The 26707-nt window shown below is 42.7% G+C and overlaps 1 protein-coding gene across 2 annotated transcripts; it reads right to left on the bottom strand.

Annotated features, from left to right (window-relative positions):
- Nucleotides 1–281: 281 nt before the first annotated feature.
- Nucleotides 282–25713, bottom strand: UBE2D2 (ubiquitin conjugating enzyme E2 D2). 2 transcript variants are annotated; one of them, XM_035103474.2, is made up of 7 exons: nucleotides 25334–25713; nucleotides 9312–9375; nucleotides 7789–7820; nucleotides 7631–7708; nucleotides 7436–7541; nucleotides 2477–2570; nucleotides 282–1139 (listed from the first exon to the last, which is right to left on the bottom strand). In XM_035103474.2, exons 1-7 carry the CDS (start codon nucleotides 25355–25357, stop codon nucleotides 1094–1096), a joined length of 444 nt encoding a protein of 147 aa, XP_034959365.1. In that variant the 5' UTR covers nucleotides 25358–25713; the 3' UTR covers nucleotides 282–1093. The 2 variants fall into 2 exon arrangements, with proteins under 2 accessions (XP_034959365.1, XP_034959366.1); XM_035103475.2 differs by lacking the exon at nucleotides 25334–25713 and adding an exon at nucleotides 17788–18111.
- Nucleotides 25714–26707: the final 994 nt, after the last annotated feature.

Genomic DNA, 26707 nt, shown 5'->3' on the forward strand with positions numbered 1-26707 from the left:
TTAGTTCCATGTTAAACAGAACTTTCTGAAATGTTGTTCAATCAGCAAGTTGCTTATCTGGCTTACGGTAACAGTCAAGCTCTGACATACAAGCATTCAGATTTCCAGATACCAGTTTATCATGGACGATGGCGTTTTCACACCCTACTTGAAGTTTGTCTCACCGACTTGCTTATTCTATGATGAAGCTTAAAGACTGAATATTCTCAAATGCAACTTCCTAAAATACAGGAACTATAGACTAAATCTTAGCCCATAAAAAATTAAGCCTATTCACACAGTTATATGTAATGACTGTAGTAATCAGTTTATTACACAGATTAATCATTCTTGAACGTACAAGCTCCAAAGGAGCATTTGGGTCTTTAAATATACACAAGTCTGTCAAATGAATTTTTACCCTTACATCCAGAAAGACCTAAGCAGTTAAAAACTTAAGAAAATAAGAGCTATTAGCTATGTTAACTGAGAAAACACATACAAACCAAAATTATGAAGGGAAGGGGGGAGGGGGGGAGGAGCTGAAACAAAATCAACGTCACTTGATGCACTAATAGCTCCAATGCATTTAAATGCTGACCAGTTAAACTTAGACCTTTAAACACAGGATGTGGGTACAGTTTGATCTTGTTGGTCATACATTTACCAAAGTAGGTCCTTCAGAATAAAAATACAGAAACAGCTTCAAGTTCTTCACATACATTTTTCATAACTGTTATGAGTTTAAAAGGATTCCACTTAAGCAAAATTCTCCTTTTCAATCACTGAAAGACTTTTACTCTCTGCCCCCTCCCCCTACCTTTGGTTTATGCCCAATTTAAATATTTTAGGAATGCTTTTATGCTCACAACTAGACTTTGAAGAACTGGCTTTTCACACACATTTCTTTGCTAGGAGTCAATGTTGGTATGGAATACAGTATTTCATTGTTCCAAGTATGTACAACACGCAGCACGGCTGTATCAGGTAAACATGTGCACAGGGGAAGATGAGGCGTGGGCTCATAGAAAGCAGTCAAATGGAAATCAAAAGGACTTTCTCTTTCAGAGTTCCCCTATCTTTATTTGTAGAGGTTATCCAATAATTTCTTTAATTACATCGCATACTTCTGAGTCCATTCTCGAGCTATTCTGTTGTACCTGTATGTATAAAAAAGGACGATTAATGACGTGCAAACTGCACCAAGCAGTAGAAGCCCTTTGCTAAGATCATATTAACCATAAGTTATTTCTAGCACCCAATCAAGATAAAGCACTAGGCAAAGTAACTTTACAAAGTCTCCATAACATTGCAATCAGAATACAGTTAATAATGATAATGATGATGATGATGATGATGATGATGATGATGATGATAATTCTATACTGCCCTTTATCTGAGGATCAAAGGATACTTTACGATGTAAAAACACATACCATACATAGTAACAAACAAAAACAGTAACCACATACACATATGCTACACAGAGTTTAAAAGGCATTTGAAATGTTTGAGTTCTTAAGCAGTACAAAATATTCAAGAAAAACTTCAGAAAGCCTTGCAGTTCATAAATGGTGCCTGAAAACCATTAAAACAACAACATGGGCCACAGTCTTGCAAAATCTTCTAAATTTTGAACGTTTGTTTCCACTTGCTCTTGCCATCTGAACAATTACAAACCAGTAGATTTTCAGTTTCATATCAGCAAGCATAACTGGAAGAATTTAAGAAACATTTTATGCAGCAATCACCTGTTATTCAAGTTTGCACTTTTAGAGAAGCTCAAATGTTAAGAACCAACTCCAGGTTCTTGTTTTTAGTCCTGACTTGTCACTTTTACAATTATCTTGATGTCGGGTGTTGAAAGATGCTGCATTTCAGAGTGTGCCTTTTCATTGCGCTCAAGCTTCACTAAATGCTTTTTACACTGTTAAAGGAAGTTTTAGTTCCATGTTGTAATAGAATTGCCTCAAGTTGAACTATTCATTCATGGTAGTAATTGACTGGGAAAATATATAATTAAAATGAATCAATTGAACCTCAATAATTTTTCACTACAATTAGCAATATCTGTCCATTATTATCCCTGCAGCTACTCATGAAGCCAAACTCATGTATTTCTTTTTCACCTACCACCACCAGAATCAGGTTCTGCAGAAGTTTAAGTTGTTTCTCCCTCTGTAGCCTAAAAGCAGAAACTGTAAGGACTAAGAGAGGCAACTGCAAAACAGTCCTGTATAAAGGTACAGAGGACACTAACTGAAATTTTATTGGATTAACCAGCCCAATTGAAAAAATAACCCTAATTACTGACCGAGATCGAATACTTTAAAGCTGGAAATATAAATACAAGGCAACTAACAGAAGCAGATGACACCCTGTAAAAAGAAAGATTAGTGCCAATGGCACAGAGTTAGTCAAAGAGTTAGTTGACAAAGTCTTCAAACTGTTTGTCCATTCTTGGGTTTTCAGCTTTAAAAAAAGCTTCCATACTCACTTTTCTCTATCTGTTTTGTAGATCCGTGCAATCTCAGGCACTAAGGGATCATCTGGATTGGGATCACACAACAGAGAACAGATGGACAAAAGTACTAGAGGGAAGAACACACTACATTAGAATTTTTAAGTACAGCTGAATACAGGTAAGAAGCAAGTTCATTCTATTCTTCATTTAGCCTCCATCCCACCTTTCTGTAATTTTATAATCTAGCACTGAGGTGTAGGTTGAAACTGCTCTCCTTCCACATGGCTGAAAAACAGGGGAGTGGGTGTGTGGTTCAAGCACCTTCCCTTCTGACACACCTTCCCTACTCTACACACTGGGGCTGGTGGCAGAATTGGAAACTATGCCTTTCCTGACTAATGTAGGGAAACAGCAGCCACATTGCCAGTTGGAATTTAAATACTGGAGCTTGGCAACCATGAGAATAGAATTGGCACAAGAGTCCAATTTAAGACACTGGGAATGTATGTTCCTTCCTACCTCGCCCGCAACCCTGTATTTCTTTTTCACCTCCCACCACCTTTTTATTTTTAAGGAAAACAAAGACTCCTTTATACTATATTAAAAATACATACAGGTTAACAAAACTAAAAACGTTATGGTTCCTGCTGGTTTAGATGTTCCATAGTTTGTGTATAAAGCTAAAAATCCCAGATTTCCAGGAATTTTCTTTCAAATACTTCCTCTATGAGGTTGACACTTACTTGACATTTCTGGTACTATTTATGGCTAATAAAACAAGGTCCATCATGGAACAGTACTCACTTGTACAGAATTCATATACATTGAAAGCTACTTACTTCAATGGGAAAAACTATAGCCAAGAAATAACACTCAACATCTTATGCAGCAATGAAACCAAAAAGGCTTCAAACACAACAATTTGCTGTAATATTGGATAAGTGTATTAACTGCAACAAGCCTTTCTAGGTGTTCCCATCAGCTTTAGCTGTGCTGCCTGGGGCATAGTTCAAAACTACACTGGTGCCTCGCTAGACGAATTTAATTCGTTCCACGGGTCTTTTCTTATAACGAAAAATTCGTCAAGCAAATCCCATAGGAATGCATTGAAATTTTTTTTGCCCATAGGAACGCATTAATTGAATTTCAATGCATTCCTATGGGAAACCGTGATTCGCTAGACGAATTTTTCATAAAACGAATTCGTCTAGCGAGGCAACCTCCACTCGAAAAATCCTTTCGTTAAGCGGAAATTTTGTTAAGCAGGGCATTCGTTAAGTGAGGCACCACTGTACCAGGTGGAGAAGGCTGCCCTGAACTGATCATAATTTGAAGTTCCTCTCCCCTCCCCCAGCAATCAGAAATATTTTATTTGAACAGAGGGTTTGTTTAAAAACAACAACAAGGGGCAAGGGGGGGGTTAAAAACAGCTTTGCTCAGTTGGGTTGGTATTGGTTCTATTTTTTAATGTAACAATATTTTTTGGGAAGTGGAAAGGTTCTTCTATGGATAGTTTCCCAATCTCTCATCACTAGCTAGCTAAGTTTCAGCTCAAGGATGTGGAAAGAGTGCTTGGATCAGTCAGGGTGACTGCTCACAGTCTGGATCCTTGCCCCTCTTGGCTGATAAAAAAACTAGCAGGGAGATGAAGGCTGGCTGGACCAGGGATGTGATTAATGCCTCCCTGCAAGATCAGGGTGCTCCCTGCCTGCTTGAAAGAGGCAGTGGAAAAATCACTCCTCAAGAAATTGAATGCAGCCACTCTTAGTGGTTGGGGTTCTGTGGACCAGATGGATGGGAGGTTGCCTGCTCTTGATGGGACTACATTCCATCTGAAGCAGCAGGCAAACAGCTTGGGGGTACTTCTAGATCCTTGGCTGCCACTTGAGACTCAGGTGGCCTTGGAGGTGCTTAGTGGCTTCCATCAGCTTTGGCTGGTGCCCCAGCTATCTCGACAGGGAAAGCCACGCTTCTGTCATCTATGCTTCAGCAACCTCTAGGTTAGATTACAGCAATGTGGGGCTGCCTCTGAAGACAGTCTGGAAACTTCAGCTTGTGCAGGAATTCGCCAGCCAGGCTGTGCACCAGGGCAAGATGGTTTGAGCATTACACCAACCCTGGCTCAACCGCACTGGCTAACCATTTCCTGGCCCTATTCAAAGTGCTGGTTTTGACCTATTAAGCCCTAAACAGCTCAGGACTGCAGTACTTCAAGAACCACCTCTCCCCATATGAACAAACCCACACCCTGTGATCATCATCTGAGGCCCTTCTTCATGGGAGGTCTAGAAGGTGGCAACATAAGAACAGGCCTTTTCTGCAGTGGCTCCCCATTTGTGGAACACTCTCACTAGATATGCAGATACCTCAGATATGCAGATGACACAACCTTGATGGCAGTAAGTGAGGAGGAATTAAAGAACCTTTAAATGAAGGTGAAAGAGGAGAGCGCAAAATATGGTCTGAAGCTCAACATCAAAAAAACTAAGATCATGGCCACTGGTCCCATCACCTCCTGGCAAATAGAAGCGTAAGAAATGGAGGCAGTGAGAGATTTTACTTTCTTGGGTTCCATGATCCCTGCAGATGGTGACAGCAGTCATGAAATTAAAAGATGCCTGCTTCTTGGGAGAAAAGCAATGACAAACCTAAACAGCACCTTAAAAAGCAGAGACATCACCTTGCTGACAAAGGTCCGTATAGTTAAAGCTATGGTTTTCCCAGTGGTGATGTATGGAAGTGAGAGCTGGACCATAAAGAAGGCTGATTGCCGAAGAATTGATGCTTTTGAATTATGGTGCTGGAGGAGACTCTTGAGAGTCCCATGGACTGCAAGAAGATCAAATCTATCCATTCTTAAGGAAATCAGCTCTGAGTGCTCACTGGAAGGACAGATCCTGAAGCTGAGGCTCCCATACTTTGGCCACCTCATGAGAAGAGAAGACTCCCTGGAAAAGACCCTGATGCTGGGAAAGATTGAGGGCACTGGGAGAAGGGGACGACAGAGGACGAGATGGTTGGACAGTGTTCTCGAAGCTACGAACATGAGTCTGACCAAACTGCGGGAGGCAGTGGAAGACAGGAGTGCCTGGCGTGTTCTGGTCCATGGGGTCACGAAGAGTCGGACTCGACTAAACAACAACTCCCTAGACACCCGCACTGCATATCTTTAGATGCCAAGCAAAAATCTTTCTCTTCCAGGCCTTTAGCTAATTAAACAATATTTGACCTTTTAAATTGTGTGTGTGGTTTGGCAGATCTCTCTTAAAACAACACACTGCCTGTACAGACCAGTTACTGGGGATGGAGTGACAGCACACATGTACCGCTAATTAAACTGAAATAATTAATCACAAAGGGACTTAAAATTGTGACTGACAGGGCTATCTCCCTTGCCACCACTATGCAACATACCTGCTGTTGCCTCAGCCCCTTCCAAATGCTTTTAAACTAGCATCTTCCAAAGATCTAGATACTTAACACCAAGTGTTGGGCGCTGAACAGAACACATCATGTGTCACCTATTCAATTAGTTTACATGTAAATTGAGACTGACAAAACTGGGACAAAACCAGGTCAGGGGCTGCTTACATGAAGTGGGAACCAGATTATGAAACAGAAGCATAAATCAGAATTGGGAGGGACCCATAGGATCATTTAGTCCAATCCCCTGCAATGCAGGAATATGCAGTTGTCCCTTATGGGGATTGAACCTACAACCTTGGTGTTATCAGCCTCTAAGGGGAGGCTAGCAGAGCAGATAATCTTTTTTTGGGGGGGGGGGAACTAGTTTGGATGAAATCTGAATTGAATTTCAAATTTAACTCCATTAAACTGATTAAACTGGCGGGCTATTTACAGCACTGGCGTATCCACAAGATAATTGGGAGTTTTTGTGTGCAGGCTCATCAAGCAAGAAAATCAGCAAAAGTGGGGGGGGGGCATAGGCTCCAGGTATCAGATGCATGCAGCCATGGTAAAAGGGGAAAGTTGCCTGGGCACGCTCAATGTCCTTCTCATTACTTAATTCTTGTTATATTGCAACTGCCATTGCACCTAAAAGCATATTCTGACTCTGCAGCTACTTTCATGTTTTCAATAATAGCCCTCAAGTTGTAGCACACTCTCCCTAAGGAGGCTCACATAACAATTATCTGTTCTAACTCAGCTTATGTGCAACAGTGCTAAACCACAACAACTGTAATTGAGTTTCTGTATGCAGCTTATAGATGATTGTTTATTTATTTCATTTCAACAATTTATATACCACTTAATTACAAACACACACCACAATGGAGATAAGTTTTGGTAACTAGCTAGTAAGGAAGCTACACTATGGATTCACATAATAACCTCTTTTAGAACAATTTAGGCTAATGACCACCACATAATACCTATATTTGTGTGTGTGTGTGTGTGTGTGTGTGTGTGTTGTGCTTACTAAATACAAATCAAACAAGCTGAATCAGATCCCAATCTACCTGGGGCATCAGAAAATGTTCAGATTCAAAACTTTCCAAAAACCGTCACCTCTGGGTGTCATATCTTTTGCTTGACTGGTAGTTTCCAGATGCTGTTTTGCCCCTTGTTATATATATATCCCTTCAGTACTCCACACTGACCTTTGTTACGCTTAGAAAGCAGCAAGTCTCTCCTTCATCTGTGATACAGGTATCTTCTGGTGAATGTTGCACACATGTTAAGATGCTACTTCGCCCTCTCAACCATAGTACATGCTTGAAACAGGGCCCTCCTAACTGTTCAATATTGGCAGACTAGCCAGCTCAAATTTAGTAACCTAGCTGGGCAGAGGAAGCTTTTGTAGAATGCACCATACATAGCTTTAAATACTTAATCAGGTACAATCAAGAAACTGGGCAGTTAGTATGTGCCAGTTAAAGAGATAAATCACCTTGGGAAATATGCAATGCATTTTACATTAACATTAGAAATCACTTACCATTCATTTAGGCTCAGAGCCACGATGCTTACCTTTTGAAATAGTTAATGCTGGAGACCACTGTGACCGTAGAATATCAAGACAAATACTGCCATTACTGTTGATATTTGGATGGTAAATTCTTGTTGTAAATGCAACCTGTAAGACAAGGACATTCTTTCATGCAGCTTTTGTTTACTAAAACAGATACTACATCAGCACTGTTAGGATGTAAACAAGAAACCCACCTTAGGTGGTTTGAAGGGATAATCTGTTGGGAAGTGAATCGTCAAGAAGAACACCCCACCCTGATAAGGACTGTCATTCTGAAAAGAAAAGAAAAACTATTAGAAGAAAGTTTAAAGTTAAGTTTATAAATGCTATTTCAGGTTAGAAAGATACTTACTGGTCCCATTATTGTCGCTTGCCAATGGAACACTGGAAGAGGAAGGAAAACGAGATATGACCTTACTTGCAGCTATCAGTCCAAATAGAATGCCTTGAATATGGTGCAGCAAAAGTAGATCCGTCACCAATATTTCACTCTTGGCTCGACTAGGGAGTCAGTATTTCCAGCTTACTGTCTGGCTTACACACTCAACTTTGTCAAATGTTGCGACATAAGCAGGGTATGGACAACATGCAAGAAACCAAATAAAACATGCCATGTACAGAATTACTCCTGCAACAACAGTCAAGGCCTCAAAAATGAAGTTAATTGTTCAGTGGAAGTAGATGTGTGTTCTATTCACCCCGGAAACTACAACTAATCCAGAATGCGGCAGCTAGACTGGTGACTGGGAGCGGCCACCGAGACCACATAACACCGGTCCTGAAAGACCTACATTGGCTCCCAGTACGTTTCCGAGCACAATTCAAAGTGTTGGTGCTGACCTTTAAAGCCCTAAACGGCCTCGGTCCAGTATACCTGAAGGAGCGTCTCCACCCCCATTGTTCTGCCCGGACACTGAGGTCCAGCACTGAGGGTCTTCTGGTGGTTCCCTCACTACGAGAAGCCAAGTTACAGGGAACCAGGCAGAGGGCCTTCTCGGTGGTGGCACCCACCCTGTGGAATGCCCTCCCACCAGATGTCAAAGAGAATAACAATTACCAGACCTTTAGAAGGCATCTTAAGGCAGCCCTGTTCAGGGAAGCTTTTAATGTTTGATGGATTTCTGTATTTTAATATTTTGTTGGAAGCCGCCCAGAGTGGCTGGGGGAACCCGGCCAGATGGGCGGGGTATAAATAATAAATTATTATTTTTATTATTATTCATGTTTCACAACAATCTATTTGGAAGAAAAGCATTTTTCATATTGAGCATTTTAATACAGATAACTACTGTACTTAGGAAGGTGCAAGAGTTGCCTCTTCACCACAACACACAACTTACTTCTTGTAATAGACCTATCAAAGTTTGTTCAAATTAGTCACTAAATGCTTCATTTAAACACATATTTATTTTCCATTAAGTACTTTACTGGAGAGACAGCCTTACAAGGAAATTTATAAGCTTAGTTTATTGAATGCATAGATAATTTCCTGCAACAAAAAGTTATAAAGAAATTAACAGCAAAAATTTGTTCAAGATAAACATTAAAGATTCTATCATGTGGTCAAGTAAACATGTTATTTTTAAAAAGAGTGAGACTATCACCAATTTGTTTTAAGTTGAAATAAAGGGCATGTAGCCTTTGGAGAAGTTTGGGCAGGTAGTCGCCAGGGTGAAATTTGTTTAACCAATTTAGTCACTGTTTAATTGTATATCCTAAAAGAAAATTAAGATTATGTAATTCTGGTTCTAAATTGACTATGCCTGTTTAAAGATTTTAAAAACAAAACCTCAATTGTATATGTGCAAGTCGGTTTTTCCTCTCTGCCTGAGGAAGTGCTCTTTTGAAGGCCTTTTCTCAATTATAGGTACTTACTATCATCTCCAACAGGCCCTGCTGAACACTGTGCTGGAGGATCACGTGCCAGATCATTCAATTCCTAAAAACAAACACACAATTGACTCAAAATACAGTAATTTTATTTCCATACAACAGTCGTAGCAAACAGCACTCTACTATAGCTATTATTATTATTATTATTATTATTATTATTATTATTATTATTAAATGCCAATTAAAAACTTACAGAAAAACACAGAAAATATCAACATTAATACCTATATTTAAGTTCTGTTATAAAAACAAAATGCTAATATATGAAGCAACCTGATTTTTGTGAAGCATAGCAACTTTCTTTCAGTGCTTCAAATGAACGTTGTTAACATTAAGGAGGCATAGTTCTATAACTTGCTAGACTATTTGCTTCTAATTTAGTTTTAGCTTGTTTCCAGCATTAGATATATGTTTCACACAATCATGTATGGCAGAGGTTTTCAACCTTTTTGGGTCCACAGCTCCCTTGGCCAACTACATTCTTCCTGTGGCACCCCTGTGGGGCTCAGGAGCCCAGTTAGGTCACCCCTTGCCTGCAGAGCCGGCAGAAACGCAAGAGGACATCAGAGGAAGGGAGGGAAGGAAAGAGGGACAGAGGCCAGTGTTACTCACGGCACCCCTGACAATCATTCAAGGCACCTCAGGGTGCCATGGCCCACTGATGTATGGAATTAACACCTTATGTCAGATAATAAATGTGGTGGACTTCCCCCAAGCTAAAAGACTTCTGGGAAAAGATTTATAATGAGGGGGGAAAGGTGTTGAAATACACATTTCATAAACAAACCAGAGGCCTTTTTGCTTGGAATTGTTGGAGAAGAAATTAATGTTAAAGACAGAACATCCTTTTTGTATGCCACAACAGCAGCTAGGTTGTCAATAGCTAAATTATGGAAGACACAAGAGATACCAATGATTGACGATTGGCAGATGAAGATGGAATATATGGAACTCGCTAAGATGACTGGGAGATCAAGATGAGGAGAAAATGGAAGATTGGCAGAAATTTAAAATTTATTTGATTATTTTTTTAACAATATAAAAATTACCGTAGGGAAGTATATGTAAGCTTTCAGTTTGTATTAGAATATTAGATAGAAATTAAATTTAAAATTATGTTAGAGATATGTACTTTTAAGATGAACCTGCCAAAGAGGTTGAAAGAAAAGGAACCTCAGAAGGTGGGACTGAGGGAAGTCCCCGCATGATGAAAAATAAATAAGTTAGTAAAGACTAAGGAATTTTTTTCTTTTTTGTTCTTTTTTATTTTATTGCTTGTTTGTTTTTTATTGTATTTTTGTTATTTGTATTTTTGTTATCTGTGTATTGTTTATTGTTTATTTTTTGTATATTGTGTATTTCCTGAAAATGAATAAGAAGTATTTTTTTTAAAAAAAACCATTTTGTACATACATGTTGGGCTTATTGGGTTCTATTTAGGATAAATGAGATTTCTTGGAGCAAAGTATAACAGAATAAACAAAACTTCAAAGTATAATATCAGTTATGGTACTTCAGGCATTTCTTCAAAAAGTTATTCAATTAAACAGTATCTGAAAAGCTAATCAGCCTTTCCTTTTAAAAAGTCTTCCACAGCAGAGTGGTAACTTGCTGTTGCATGATAGAATTAACGCTTTGAAAGAATTATTGTACTGTACTTCATTTCATGATTATTACAACAAAATCTGTATCAAACAAAATTCTGGAAAAAAATAAACTCACACATCAAACAAGTCTGAAAACATTGTTGCACATGACGTTTCATTTTTGTGAACTGCCATAAAAATATAATATTTGCCGATATGCAAGTTTGGCCAGTTGCAGGCCTTGGTTCAGTCCTTGTTAGAACTTTCACTCACATCCAGACTAGATGGGTCAAGAAATAATGATGCGAGTGACCAATTTTACTAAAAAGATTACAGCAATATATCACATTTTACATGCCCTTTTTTCTTTTGCAGCCAGTCTTTAGTGAAAATATATTTGTACATGTCAGATTCACCAAAAAGTTAGTAAAATAGTTAACTTGTGTCTTCCCATATTTTATGACAATAAAATAACTGGAGCAGTTATTCGACACTCCCATTGTTCTAGGCTCATTTTGCGACAGGGAATTTCATTAGCACAAACCGTTTTTGAGCTTTGCGCACAGGACTGCGCCTAATATTTCAGATTAAAACTGCAGAGTGGAAGGAAAGAAGGGCCTTTTTCTGCCTCCCCACTTCCACCTACTTTCTGAAGACTGGAGAGGAGACCCTCTTAAGAACATTAGGGGGTGGGCAGGGGAAGGACTAGAGCATGTAAAAAATGAACATAATATTTTAGCTGCAGTTCATTCATTTTCAGCTTTGTATTCTTGTTGTTAAAAAAAGTGTGCCTAGACATTCCATTGTTCCGTCCATAACCTAGGTTTAAGGTGCCCTTTACCTCCCAACTTTCACATCTCAGTTTCTAACACTGAACTGAGGCTGAGTCTCAACTCACCACTGAACCCTGTACAACAAGTCACAGCTTGTCCATACAAATCAAAGCCAATCAATGCTGGTTCAGACAAGCTGAAACCACTTTGGAACATATTTTTAACAGAAAGGCCTGACTAGCTTTTCAGATACTTTTTAATTGAATAACTTTTAAAAGAAATGCCTGAAGTAACTGATATTATGGCTTGAAGTCATGTTTATTCTGTTATATTTTACTCCAGGAAGGCGCATTTATCCTAAATAGAACGCAATAAAGCAAACATGTACATAGGGCTGGGTGATATCTGGTTTTCAACGTCGCAATATATCACCAGCTAAACATAATGATATTTCGATATACAGTATCATAATGTCTGATAGCTGGCTTCCCTGTGGCTGCAGAGGGCCCCCTTTTGTCTCCCCGTGGCAGTGGAGGGCCACATTGGGTTTACCCATGGTGGCAGAAGCCCTCCCTGGGCCTCGCAGCCTCCTCCCAACGAGCATATTGCATGTGTGATGTCATGCACATGCGATGAGACACCCCAATGCTGTGCAGAACTCGGCACCTCTGCTTCAACTAAACCATTAAAGATTTCTGGGGAATATATCACACTCTTCTATGGAGTTTTGTGGGCATATTTAAAATTTAAGGAAGTAGTAGGTTTCAAGTTTGATTATAAAAGCTACATTGTCAGAAACCTAGATCTACACCCTATACTGTACGTCAGGGGTCTACAAATCATGGCTGGGCCTGGTAACTAAGCAGAAGCTTCTAGTAAGCAGCTATGAAGTCTAGTTCCACAACAATATCATACAAATTCATCAACACTGATACTGAAGTTATGCAACTTGGGCTTTATGTATGTTTGTTTGATTCTTCTGTCCAAGAAATTTTATTATGAGAACAGAGAAGAGATGATGAAAACCAGATTTTAGGCATTAAACTCCTTCATTTAAGACGCTCACAATTATGGATTGCTTAACCATTTGAATAAAAATGATCTGATCCAATCACAATCATATGCCACTAGGGAAATGTCACCTAGAGAGAAAACCCAAAACCTGAGAAGATATAGCACCTAACAAATGAACATTGCATGTAATCATAGAATCATAGAGTTGGAAGAGACCACAAGGGCCATCCAGTCCAACCCCCTGCCAAGCAGGAAACACCATCAAAGCATTCTTGATATATGGCTGTCAAGCCTCTGCTTAAAGACCTCTAAAGAAGGAGATTCCACCACACTCCTTGGCAGCAAGTTCCACTGTCGAACTGCTCTTACTGTCAGGAAGTTCTTCCTAATGTTTAGGTGGAATCTTCTTTCTTGTAGCTTGAATCCACTGCTCCGTGTCCGCTTCTCTGGAGCAGCAGAAAACAACCTTTCACCCTCTTCTATATGACATCCTTTTATATACTTGAACATGGCTATCATATCACCCCTTAACCTTCTCTTCTCCAGGCTAAACATACCCAGCTCCTTAAGCCATTCCTCATAAGGCATTGTTTCCAGGCCTTTGACCATTTTGGTTGCTCTCCTCTGGACACGTTCCAGCTTGTCAGTATCCTTCTTGAACTGTGGTGCCCAGGTGAGGTCTGACCAGAGCGGAATACAGTGGTACTATTACTTCCCTTGATCTAGATGCTATACTCCTATTGATGAAGCCCAGAATTGCATTGGCTTTTTTAGCTGCTGCATCACACTGTTGACTCATGTCAAGTTTGTGGTCTACCAAGACTCCAAGATCCTTTTCACATGTACTGCTCTCAAGCCAGATGTCACCCATCCTGTATTTGTGCCTTTCATTTTTTTTGCCCAAGTGTAGTACTTTACATTTCTCCCTTTTAAAACTCATCTTGTTTGCTTTGGCCCAGTTGTCCAATCTGTTAAGGTCATTTTGAAGTGTGATCCTGTCCTCTGGGGCATTAGCCACCCCTCCCAAATTAGTGTCCTCTGCAAACTTGCTCAGGATGCCCTCAAGCCCATCATCCAAGTTATTGATAAAGATGTTGAATAAGACTGGGCCCAAGACAGAACCCTGTGGCACCCCACTAGTCACTTCTCTCCAGGATGAAGAGGAGCCATGTAAACACCACCTAATAATACTATAAGAAGTTATTTCAACAATAAATTCAAGGGTAAAAGAGAGGTGGATAGAAAAGGTTTTTTGTATTCTAATTATGAAACTGCCATTTCAACTGCCCCATCACATACTGGTTCCTACGCATACTTATCTGGAAGCAAAATAAAAAAATTCCAGTAGCACCTTAGAGACCAACTAAGTTTGTCATTGGTATGAGCTTTCGTGTGCATGCACACTTCTTCAGATACCAAGCAGCCAAGCATTCAACGGTACTTCTGAGTAAACCTGTAAATATTCAACTTGTAAAGCACACTGAGCATTTGTTTAACGTTCTTTCTCTGTCAGTTTAAATGCCACCTTTAGCTTTTAATTAGAAAGGCAAACAATCTTACAAATAAGTGTTCCTACCTCAAGCTTCTAAATAGGAAGCCCAAAGAAAACCTGGATTCTTCTCTCAAAGATTTTACTTTTATTTTTTGATATTTAGTTCTTCTCAGTTCAAATTAGGTCTAACATATTAAGCCACTAAATAACCACAAAAGGTTGCAGATTTCTTTTTTTAAAAAAAGGAGGCTCACGCGCTGACCTTCATTCTCCCAGCTTTGTTTTTGTTGAAATCCTTGCTTGATTCTACTGATCAATATCAGTAATTGAGGGAGGAAATCTACTATACTAGGGACGAATAACCCATGGCCCTACACATGTTGCTCCACTCCAGCTGCCATCAGCCACAGCCAGCATAGCAAATTGTGAGAGATAATAGAAGTTGGGACTCCAGCAATTTCTGGGGGGCCAAATGTTCCTCATCCCAGCCCAAGAAAGAGTGACTGAGACTTCTGGGTCTCCTAACAAAAGCCTGCCCCCCTAACAAAAATCCTGACTATGCCCACACACCCCATTCTACTGGTAGAAAGGTAGCTATTTAAATGTTTTGTTTGTAAATAGAACATGCTTTATTTATAATTTTTATAATTTATACAAAATATAATTACATAAAATGACAAAGCATCCATGACAGATGGCCATCCCACCTCCAAGGAAGGAGAGTCCAGAACCTCTTGAGGGAGATCCATCTTCCATGTGTTATAAAAATTGAAGAAACACTTATTTGACCCAAGTTAATTGACTACAGATACAGTCCAAAAGGCGCACAGAGAGTTCTGTATATATATGGGAGAATTTTAAAAAGCAAGTGGCGCTCACTGACCTAGTGCAAAAAGATTTTGTTATCCAGAGGAGCCCTGTTTACCAAGATAAAACACTATAGCCCTCCCTCCATGCATACCTGGCAGTAAGGTCCACTGAACCTAGTGCAGCTTTCTTCTGAGTAGATACTTAAGTTATTTACTAGATTCAAGTCAGCGGCACCAGACAACCCCTTGGCAACATCCAAAGGCCCTGATCTGCTAGGTGCTGTGGTGGATTGCACCCTGTGCCTTGCAGAGTTAGGCCCAGGCTGCCACTGGGCCCAGCACTGCCGGCAGCAACAAGCAGCTCCGGCTCGCCCAGCCCTACCCATTGCCACTCCACCACCACACTTACCTGACCTGGGGGTCTGGATTGCGGGCTCTACTGGTCAAAATGAGAGCCTCAGCAATCCACCCTCTCCTGCTGGAAACAAACTAGGACTGCTCCAAGGAAATGCACATGAGGAAAAGGAGCATTAGGCCCCAGTGGGACACCCCCAACCCACTTGTGATTGGCCAAGCAGATAGCCAGCCAATCAGGATTTTTTAAATTTTAGGAAATGATCTCTTTTCCTCACTTCCCTCTGTGGCCCCCTAGCCTTGTGCTGTGGCCAATTTACGCATTTTTCATCTGTGGCCCTCTTGGAATATCTGGGGGGTGGGGTGGGGGGGCATATGGCCTCCGGTTGGGAAATACTGGTCCAAGGAACCACCCACTATCATTGCCTCTGTCTTATATCGACTGAGCTTCAGTTTATTGGCTCTCTTCCAGCTCATTACCAAGGCAAGACACTGGTTACAGCACATCCACTGCCACACCTGCAGATGTAAAGGCGAAAACAGAGCTATCTCTATCTTCAGCATACTGCTGCCAATGCACGCCAAAACTCTGGATGGCTCCACTCAGCAGCTTCATATAGATATTAAACAAAATAGGGTATATAATTGAGCCCTGAGGGACACCATATTGAAGGCTTCATGGTGCTGAAAAATAGTCCCCAAGCATCAACAACTGAAAAGGACCATCCAAGTAGTACAGGAACCACTGCAGAGCAGTGCCACCCACCCTCAACCTAGATAGCCTCCAGGAGGATACAGTGGTCAATGGTATCAAAAGTCGCTGAGAGGTCAAAGAAGATTAGTAGGGACATGTTGCCCCATCTCTCTCCAAACAGAGATCGTCATATAAGGCAACCAAGGCAGTTTCTGTGCCAAGGCCAGACTGAAACCACAATTGAAACTGATCTAGAATAGTAAGGATGCGATGGAGGCCGCAAAGCAGTTTAATTTTACACAAATCACAATGAGCAATGAATAGAATATCAATAAACAAACCAGTAAAATAATAAAACCATGTAAACTAACCCATAAAACAATAATGGAGTTGTAATGGAGGATCAGGGACCATCCCCTAAACTCATTTGTATAGCCCAGATTATGGATTAGCACAATATCTGATCAGTCTTTATCAACCCACAAAGCTGCGCAAGTACTCACACTAGGACTCTGAATGGACAATCCTCAAGACAGAAGCCCATTAAATACACAATTGCACTGAATGAGCAAACCTTTTGTATTACTCGCACAGGGAGCAAAAAGCCTGTTCACTATTACGATTGTCTTTGTGTCTAACAACTTCCTCAAGAGCAACATAATTTTTCTCTCTCTCCTCCTCCCAAACCTGAGTGGAGTGCAGGGCAACAAAGGAGGAGGAGGACAAGTTAAGTTAAGTTGCTTTCATCAACACTGCAATGCATTTTCCCAATATTCTTTTATAGGTGAAGTATTTTTCTTTAAATGCAATTTTGATTAACAATAAACCAATTGATTAATTTCAGTTACAAGTCTTTGGTCTTTGCCACTGGTTACTTTACCAGCTGATCCACTATGTCAGGGGGTCAGCAACCTTTTTCAGCTGTGGGCCAGTCCACCGTCCCTCAAACCATGTAGTGGGCCAGACTATATTTTGAGGGGGGGAAATGAATGCATTCCTATGCCTCACAAATAACCAAGAGATGCATTTTAAATAAAAGCACACATTCTACACATGTAAAAACACACTGATTCCCGGACTGTCCGCGGGCCAGATTTAGAAGGCGATTGGGCCGCATCCGGCCCCTGGGCCTTAGGTTGCCCACCCCTGCACTAGGTTCTAATGAGAAAATCTGAATACAGAGCATGCTGCTGGGTGTCCTTTTCAGCAGTGGGAAGACACAGGCACTGCCTTAGGCAATGGATTTCTGACTCCTACACTTATGCAAACAGGCTGAACATCATTTGGCCAGAAGCATTCCTTGTTATTTAAACTTTTCTCTCTTACAGTTTGAGATAACTTTTTCCAAGGCTTGTCTTGTCAATTAGCAGTAATGACAAGGAAACAATTCAGATGGACAAACTATCTTCTGTACTGTTCATTCCTGAGAAGCATTTATTGCAATTTAATGACAAAACTGGTATCATTTAAAGCACAAACAGAAGCATCACCATATACTCTAGGTAAGAGTTTACATAAAAATTAGAGCATTAATTGTTAAAGCTAAGGTTAGTACACGACTACTCTAGATGAACTTTGTCAACCAACAGGAATTCATATCAATGTCCTCTTGAATTGTCAAGAAAAATTATTACACTTTGGTAATATGGTCCTCTTATTATAAAGTACATCCCACTCCAGTAATAAATAGCAACTGAACCTGTATGCCAAAAACAAATAAATTTGTCAATTTGTACCATAGTATCCTATCTGATGGGTGGCGCTGTGCGTTAAACCATTGAGCCTAGGGCTTGCTGATCAGAAGGTCGGCAGTTCAAATCTCTGCGACAGGGTGAGTTCCCGTTGCTCGGTCCCAGCTCCTGCCAACCTAGCAGTTCAAAAGCACGTCAAAGTGCAAGTAGATAAATAGGTACCGCTACAAAAAACTATGGCAAGTTCTTAAAGAAATGGGAGTGCCTGATCACCTCATCTGTCTCCTGAGAAATCTCTATGTGGGACAAGAAGCTACAGTTAGAACTAGATATGGAACAACTGACTGGTTCAAAATTGGGAAAGGAGTACTGTACAACAAGGTTGTATATTGTCTCCCTGCTTATTTAACTTATATGCAGAATTCATCATGCGAAAGGCTGGACTGGATGAATCCCAAACCAGAATTAAGATTGCCAGAAAAAATATCAACAACCTCAGATATGCAGATGACACAACCTTGATAGCAGAAAGTGAGGAGGAGAACCTTTTAATGAGGGTGAAAGAGGAGAGCGCAAAATATAGTCTGAAGCTCAACATCAAAAAAACTAAGATCATAGCCACTGGTCCCATCACCTCCTGGCAAATAGAAGGGGAAGAAATGGAGGCAGTGAGAGATTTTACTTTCTTTGGCTCCATGATCACTGCAGATGGTGACAGCAGTCACGAAATTAAGACACCTGCTTCTTGGGAGAAAAGCAATGACAAACCTAGACAGCATCTTAAAAAGCAGAGACGTCACCTTGCCAACAAAGGTCTGTATAGTTAAAGCTATGGTTTTCCCAATAGTGATGTATGGAAGTGAGAGCTGGACCATAAAGAAGGCTGATCGCCAAATAATTGATGCTTTTGAATTATGGTGCTGGAGGACACTCTTGAGAATCCCATGGACTGCAAGAAGATCAAACCTATCCATTCTGAAGGAAATCAGCCCCGAGTGCTCACTGGAAGGACAGATCGTGAAGCTGAGGCTCCAGTACTTTGGCTACCTCATGAGAAGAGAAGACTCCCTGGAAAAGACCCTGATGTTGGGAAAGATTGAGGGCACTAGGAGAAGGGGACGACAGAGGACGAGATGGTTGGACAGTTCTCGAAGCTACGAACATGAGTTTGACCAAACTGCGGGAGGCAGTGCAAGACAGGAGTGCCTGGTGTGCTATAGTCCATGGGGTCACGAAGAGTCGGACACGACTAAACAACAACAGTGGGAAGGTAAACGGCATTTCCGTGTGCTGCTCTGGTTCGCCAGAAGCGGCTTTGTCATGCTGGCCACATGACCTGGAAGCTGTATGCCGGCTCCCTCGGCCAATAACGTGAGATGAGCGCCGCAACCCCAGAGTCGGTCACGACTGGACCTAATGGTCAGGGGTTCCTTTACCTTTACCTATCCTATCTGAATTTGGTATCACTTGCAAATCTCAGTAGGAAAAAGACTTTTTTTCTCCAGCAACGGGATTTGACAACATGTCATTTTGAAAGTAAATAAATTAAGCTTTGGCCCTCACCTCTCATCTATCTAACCTAAGAATTGTGGCTAAGAATGTGCCATTTACTTGGTAACTCAACCAGAAAGTTATCTTGCCAGGTTGTTTACCATTTGTTTGCAAGGCAAGGCAACTTCAAGATTCAAGATTCAGAAACTATGTTGCAGTTTCTTTTTAAACTACAGTATCTCCTGGGCAGGCAAGTTGGTCCGCAACTCCAGCAACTGAACTTCACACTCCACTAGTCTAATACAGTGGTACCTCTGGTTGTGAACGGGATCCGTTCCAGAGCCCCATTCGCAACATGAGCAGTACGCAACCCGTTTCTGCGCACGCACGGGTTGCGATTCCGCGCTTCTGCGCATGTCGTCATTTGATGCTTCTGCGCATGCTCAAACCACTGAACCCGGAAGTAACCTGTTCCGTTACTTCCGCGTTTGGCGTGTTCGTAGCCCGTGTTGTACGCAACCCACAGCATTCGTATCCAGAGGTATGACTGTAGTGGGATTCTGTCATGATGCTGTTGTCATTCAATGTCTTCATAAACGACTTGGATGAAGCAATTGTGAGGACTCTCATCAAATTTGCAGGTGACAGCAAACTGGGAGGGGTAGCTAATGCTGCAGAAGACAGAATCAGAATTCAAAATTATCTTAACAGATTGGAGAACTGGGCCCAATCTAACAAAAAGAATGTCAACAGGGACAAATGTAAGGTTCTGCTCTTAGGCAGGCATAACCAGATGCACAAATATAAGATAGCAGAAACTTGGCTTACTAGCAGTACATGTGAAAAGGATCTAGGGGTGTTGGTAGACCACAAGCTTAACATGAGTCAACAGTGTGATGCAGCAGCAAAAAAACTGCTAATGTTATTCTAGACTGCATCAATAGAAGTCTAGTGTCCGGATCAAGGGAAATAATAGTACCCCTCTATTCTGCCTGGATCAAACTACACCTACAATACTGTGTCCAATTCTGGGCACCACAATTTAAGGAGGATGTTGTCAGGCTGGAACGTGTGCAGAGGGCGGCAATCAAGATGATCAAGGGTCTGGAGGAGTGCTTGAAGAAGCTGGGCACCATATGTTTAGCCTGGAAAAGACGAGATTGAAAGGAGATACGATAGCCATATTGAAATATCTTAAGGGCTGTAACATGGCAAAGGGAACAAGCTTGTTTTCTCCTGCTGTGGAGGGTAAGGACTCAAATCAATGGCTTCTAGTTACAGGAAACGAGATTCTGACTGAACCTCAGGAAAAACTTTCTGACAGTAAGACCCCCAGGAGGTTGTGGACTCTACTTCCTGGGAGGTTTTTAAGCAGAGGATGGATGTCCATCTGTCATTGATGCTTTAGTTGAGATTCCTGCATTGCAGGGGGTTGAACTAGATGACCCTCAGGGTCCCTTTTAACTCTACAATTCTACAATTCTATGAATATACTACAGGCAACAACCATTTTACGCTAGTTCAATGCACGTGCGATCATGGCACACATGCATTGCTGCAACCCAGAAGTGGCCAGAAAAGGGGGCTTATCAGGGCATAAAGAGCAGACTTACATGTAAATCGGGGTTGCCTGTACATGGTAGATTTTTGTATTCAGTATGAGAAAAGATGGGCAGGAGAAATTTGGCCCAGTTCATGGAGGCTTTGAAAGTTCATATGGAAGGTAAAGTCTGAAAACCGCTTCTAAGGCAATGCTTTGAAATCTGACTGCCAATACAGATATAAACTATTTATGAATCTGAGAAGTGGCAGATACAGGCGGCAACCATTTGGTTCTGTTCCTGACCGCCCCCCTGTGTATCAGTGGAGCATGCATAAGCCCAACCCATTTCTGGACTACTTCCAGGTCAGCAGCAACAAGCATGTGTGTGATCAATGTGTCAAGTGGACACATGTAAAGTGATTGCTGGTTGTAAACTGTTTTTAGTGGTCCCTGATTTTATTTATAAGCTGCCTTTAGTCCAGACCAAGGAAAAGGTAGGGTATAAATAAATATGATGATGATAATAATAATAATAGTAATAATAATAGGGCACGTGCATGTATGATTTAACCTTTAAAATGCATGTAAGCCGTGAGTGGGAAAGGGTTGGGTGTATTTTAAAGGGGGCAGTGGCTTTCAGAGTCATTTTCTACATCTCTAGGAGCCAAAGTTTTCCAAGTTCTTGCTGGCAAAGCCAAGCAATAGAGCTGTGTCCACCATCCCTTTTCTAGCTGAGAAGATTGTACTGCTGGGTGTCAGAGTCTAAAGGCACTCCATGTTGCAGGCAATGGTGACAACATTTGCCAGTTCCACCATCCGAGAGAGAAAGGAAGTGGTTTCCAGTAGCTCTGCAGACGTTTTGTCAACACAGCTGCCAAACAATCCTCAACAACAGCCTACACCCACTTCAAAGTTCTTCAAACCTGGGAGGAAAGTTGCTCCACCAGTCTTCAGAGGCTTTGGCAAGTGAATTTGCTGGAACCTGTATATATCTGATGGAATGCACATGCATTTTTGCACCATCATGATATTTGAAGGGAGTTTGAAAGCAAACATATGAGAGATTTGCAAAAAGAGTGAAGAGGAAGACTAGAAAAACTCAGGATTTCATGTATGGCTTTTACTTTTACATTTATATGTAATAGATGCATTACATACTCATGGTTCTTTCTGTCCAGCCATTTTATTTTCAAAACAGCCCTGCGACATAGATTAAGGCCCAGGGGTAGTAGGTAACCTAAGGCCCGGGGGCCGGATGCCTTCTCAATCCAGCCCGTGGACAGTCCGGGAATCAGCATGTTTTTACATGAGTACAATGTGTCCTTTTATTTAAAATGCATCTCTGGGTTATTTGTGGGGCATGGGAATTCTGTCATATATTTTTTTCTGGCCCACCACATGGTCTGAGGGGTGGTGGACTGGCCCACGGCTGAAAAAGGTTGGACTCCTGGTAGGCTGAGCACACACAACTGGCCCAAAAACATCCAATTGGGGCTGACCCAGCCCGTTTTGCCATCTGAGGCAAAACAGGAAGGTGCCACCCTGCACATGTGCAGTTACCGGTAGAAACGCATGACCAACAAGAGAAACCAAACCATGTGGGCTTAACTGGCATGGAAAAAAAGAATTACAAAACAGAGGTGCAGATTCCCAATTGAGTGTGTAAGGTGGTGAGCAAGGGTCCACTTGCTGGTTCTTAACCAGAGGCACCACTGTACAGTGAACTAGTAAAGTTCACAAAAGAGAAAAAGAAGCATAGGCATCTGCCGGAATTTTTCAGGGAGGCAATGGCAAAGACAGACACTGAAAGCAGAATCTGCAAGCTAGTTTCTTACAAGAATATGAGAAGAATAATGCCTGAACATTTTGTCTCATATCTTAGGTTCTACAAATACTAGAAGCTTTAAAAAAGAAAGAAAGCTGGGGATCTGGACATCCTGAATTATTGGGGAGGGGGGTACACACACACATCTCCCATGGACACCCACGGTACAGTGTTCAAAATTAGCCAGGCACATTTTTGACCTGGCATTTGATCACTTGTGACCAAGATGCCTGGGAGCCAGGATGGCACCTGACATCTCCACCATCTGGGGATCATTGGAGCTGGACTGTTTTCACACACTAATACCCCAACCTGTAGAATTCTATCAGTTATATTTTATCTGCACAATCAAAATGAATTTCTGAAACCCAAATGCTTTTTCTGTGCAGCCTAAGCAAGTGCACTCACCATTAAGAAAAAAGAAGTTGCAACAGGCCAATATATATGTGGACTGTCCCTGGATCAAGTGACTTTTCTTCTTTCAAGTTCTCAAACCTCAAGGTTGTCATCTGAACTAGCCAGATCTTTAACTGAGAATCAATCAGTCAGTGCATCATTTAAAGCAGTCTTGCCCCAAAATGGCAACTAGAAATTCCATTTCGGCGACTATAACCTTGGAGTAAGGATCCATTTGGCGCCTGGCACATATATTTTGTGTTTCTAACACTGCATATGGGGCCTTAACATGAAGCTGAATACTCATATATACTGCTAACATTTTTTAATTCTGTAACTGAACAAACCAAAACATTTAGAGTATATACTGTATATAAAACAAGACGACACACAACAAATTCCACTTTCATAAATCTTAAAATTACTGTTTGATGCAAAAGGCATAGTTACAAAGCCTATACTGTAGTCACGTATGTTACTACAAAAGACAGCATAATTTATGCTACTGCTAAATCACCTGGGACTATTACCTGTCAACCATAGCAACCAAAAAGAACCAGGAATCTCCTATGGGAGGATTTTAAGTGAAGGCAAATGAAGCCACCACCTATACTCTTGCTGCAAGAACTAGCTGGAAGCTAGCTCTTCCCTTATATGTGCATGTACGTGACACGTGATATTAGGTACCACCAGCCAGTAATGTTTGACCTCATGATCAATATTGTCAGGCAATAGGTACCATCAAGTTTCCCGTATTATTCACATCTCCCGATACCAAATAATACAAAATGTCAAAACTATGCCTTAGCCCAGGCATCCCCAAACTTCGGCCCTCCAGATGTTTTGGACAATTCCCATCTTCCCTGACCACTGGTCCTGTTAGCTAGGGATCATGGGAGTTGTAGGCCAAAACATCTAGAGGGCCGCAGTTTGGGGATGCCTGCCTTGGCCTAATAACAACCCTTACAGAATGTCCATGTTTTTAGGACTAGTGACTTCAGTAGGCCTGGAGAAAAGGAATTTATCCACAAAGGTTTCAGGTCTTTTTTTAAAACTATGTGCACAAGAGGGAGATTTTCATATTGACTTCCTCACCTTTTTCTCTGACTGGCTTTATTCCCCATTAGAATACTGGCTAATGTTAACCAGTTGAAAAATAAGGATCCAAAAAGTAATATAAATAAGTCCTACTCATGTTTACTTGGCAGTAAATCCAACCCAGTTCAATGCAGCCTGCACTGCAGCTTGGACGTTTCTTCCAGAAACAAAATGAACCTTTAAGCCACGTTTCTGAAGGTGAAGCAAAGAATTCTGTAGCACCTGAGACATAGGCACTAGAAGGGGCAAAAGGAGCAGAAGGAGTGACTGAGGATATAGGTGTAGCTCTAGCAGGAGTAGTGAGCAGCATGGCCCTCGGTATGAAGACGGCCAGAGCCAGTGTACGACACCACCACCGGCTCAGCTCACTGCATGCAGGCGTTTTCTCTCCGTTCACATAAAACTCAACGGAGTAACTCACTCCACTGATTTTGAAAGGAAAGAAATTAGGCTTTGGCCCCCACCTCCACAACCTGCTTTGGTACAGAATTTCTATGGAGCAAAAGGGAGGATCTGCAGCCCAGGGAGCTATTTGGGAGGGGGCACACACACCTGTAGCCACATGCGACTGATTTTAGCACATCCTAGTCTAACCAGGGTTCGTTCGTTTGTTCCCCTGAAGGGCCTTCAAGTCTGGGCCAGGATCCTGCTTCGAAGCGAGAAAACTATCGAGCCGAGGCGTCTCTCCCAGTGATGGCCACCAGACTTGTTTTTGTTTTGCAACAGTATTATCAAAACTGCATCGGATGAGGAAGGCAGGGAAAGCTATAGATGGCGTGGCGTTGCCTCCGGGGAGGCCGCAAGGACGGCAGAAGCTCGGGGAAAGGAAGGAGGGAAGGATGAGAAAAGGATCGAGGCGCCTCTGAACAAAGAGAAGGTTCGTTCGAGAAGCGAGCGAAGGCACCGATCCCGGGAGGCGCTGGGAATGGAGCGCCCCCCCTCCCCGAAGGCGCCCCCCGCCGGCCGGCCGGGATGCCGCGGCCCGAACGTGGTGGAAAGCTGCCGCGAGGCCTCCCCGGAGAGGGAGGCCGGCCGGTCGGCCGGCCCAGGACAGGCCCAGCTTATGCAAAGCGGAGGTAGCGGAACCCCTCACGGCCGCCCAGGCCTCCAAGCCCAGCTTCGCGCGTCCGCGATGACCCCGCCGAGGGCGCGAGGAAATCCGGACCCGGCCAACCCTTGGAGCCGCGAGGAGGAGCGGAGGCTTCCGTGCCGGCCTCCCGGCCGCGTTGACTCCTTACCTTGTGGATTCTCTTCAGCGCCATCGCGGCGGCGGAGCCTGTTGAGGGCGGCGCGCGAGAAGGGAGGGAGGGAGGGAGAGAGGGAGGAAGGAGGGGAACTACTTTTCGGCCGCGGAAGAAGCGCGGAGGGCGGTTCGGCGGAAGCGGGCAAGGCAGGGGCGCGCGAGGAGGGGCGTGTGCTGGCCCCGTCGAAGGCCGGAGGCTCTTTTCCCCCCGTGTTCCTTCTTCCCAGCCCTGCCTGCCTTGTCGGTCCTCTCAGCGGCGCTGTTCGCCCGCTCCCCTCGCGAAGGCGGCGGAGGCGGCCTTCCCCCACCCCGCGCGCGCGTGCGCGCCCTGACTCCCGCCCCTTCAGGCAAGCGGCTGCCCCGGCCGCATCACCCCGCACGAAGTTCTTTTATGACGCCTGCAGCGTCGGAGGTCAACGGGATTCCTCCGCTGTGCAGGGCCGAGCGGCGCATGCGCCCTTTTTACTCGGGAGGGCTAGGAGGTGGGCAAGCGGTGACGGCGGGAAACGGCGTTACAGGCAGGACGGGAGGAGGCGGCGGAAGCAGGCAGTTGGGAGGGGTGGGGGAGGAGAGATAAGGAGCGGGTCGGCAGCCGGATATTCCTTGTGAGGTGCTCAACAGGCGAAGTTTCACGCTGCCATCGCGAGAAGAGATTTGTCGGAAGAGGTTGCCGGAAGTGGACGGCCGGAAGGACGTGGAGGAGGAGGGGGAAGAGCTTCCGGTGCCGCCGCCTGGAACGTCCTTCCTCTCTCGGTTTGGTGACGCTTGTGGGACTCCGACCCTACCTAACTTAAATAAATCACTTAGTCTTAGGGAAAACCTTTGTTTAAAAATAAAAGGAGCGGGGCGGACAGTGAACCGGATTAACTACACACAATTGTAGAATGAGCTATGTGCATGCACGAAATATCTGAAGAAGTGTGCATGCACACGAAATAACAAACTTTGTTGGTCTCTAAGGTGCTACTGGAAGGAAGTTTTCTATTTTATTTTGTTTCGGCGGCAGACCAACACGGCAACCTACCTGTAACTAGAATGATCAGAGGTGATATGCCTCTGAAGTTGAACAGCAGTTGTTTTTGTCATATGAACACAATAGCCCCACTGTTGGCCACTGTAGAAAATAGGATGCTGAGCTGTTGTTGTTTAGTCGTTTAGTCGTGTCCGACTCTTCGTGACCCCATGGACCATAGCACGCCAGGCACTCCTGTCTTGCACTGCCTCCCGCAGTTTGGTCAAACTCATGTTCGTAGCTTTGAGAACACTGTCCAACCATCTCTTCCTCTGTCGTCCCCTTCTCCTAGTGCCCTCAATCTTTCCCAACATCAGGGTCTTTTCCAAGGATTCTTCTCTTCTCATGAGGTGGCCA

This window comes from Zootoca vivipara, chromosome 8 (assembly GCF_963506605.1).
Source record: "Zootoca vivipara chromosome 8, rZooViv1.1, whole genome shotgun sequence".
Classification (NCBI taxonomy): Eukaryota; Metazoa; Chordata; class Lepidosauria; order Squamata; family Lacertidae; genus Zootoca; species Zootoca vivipara.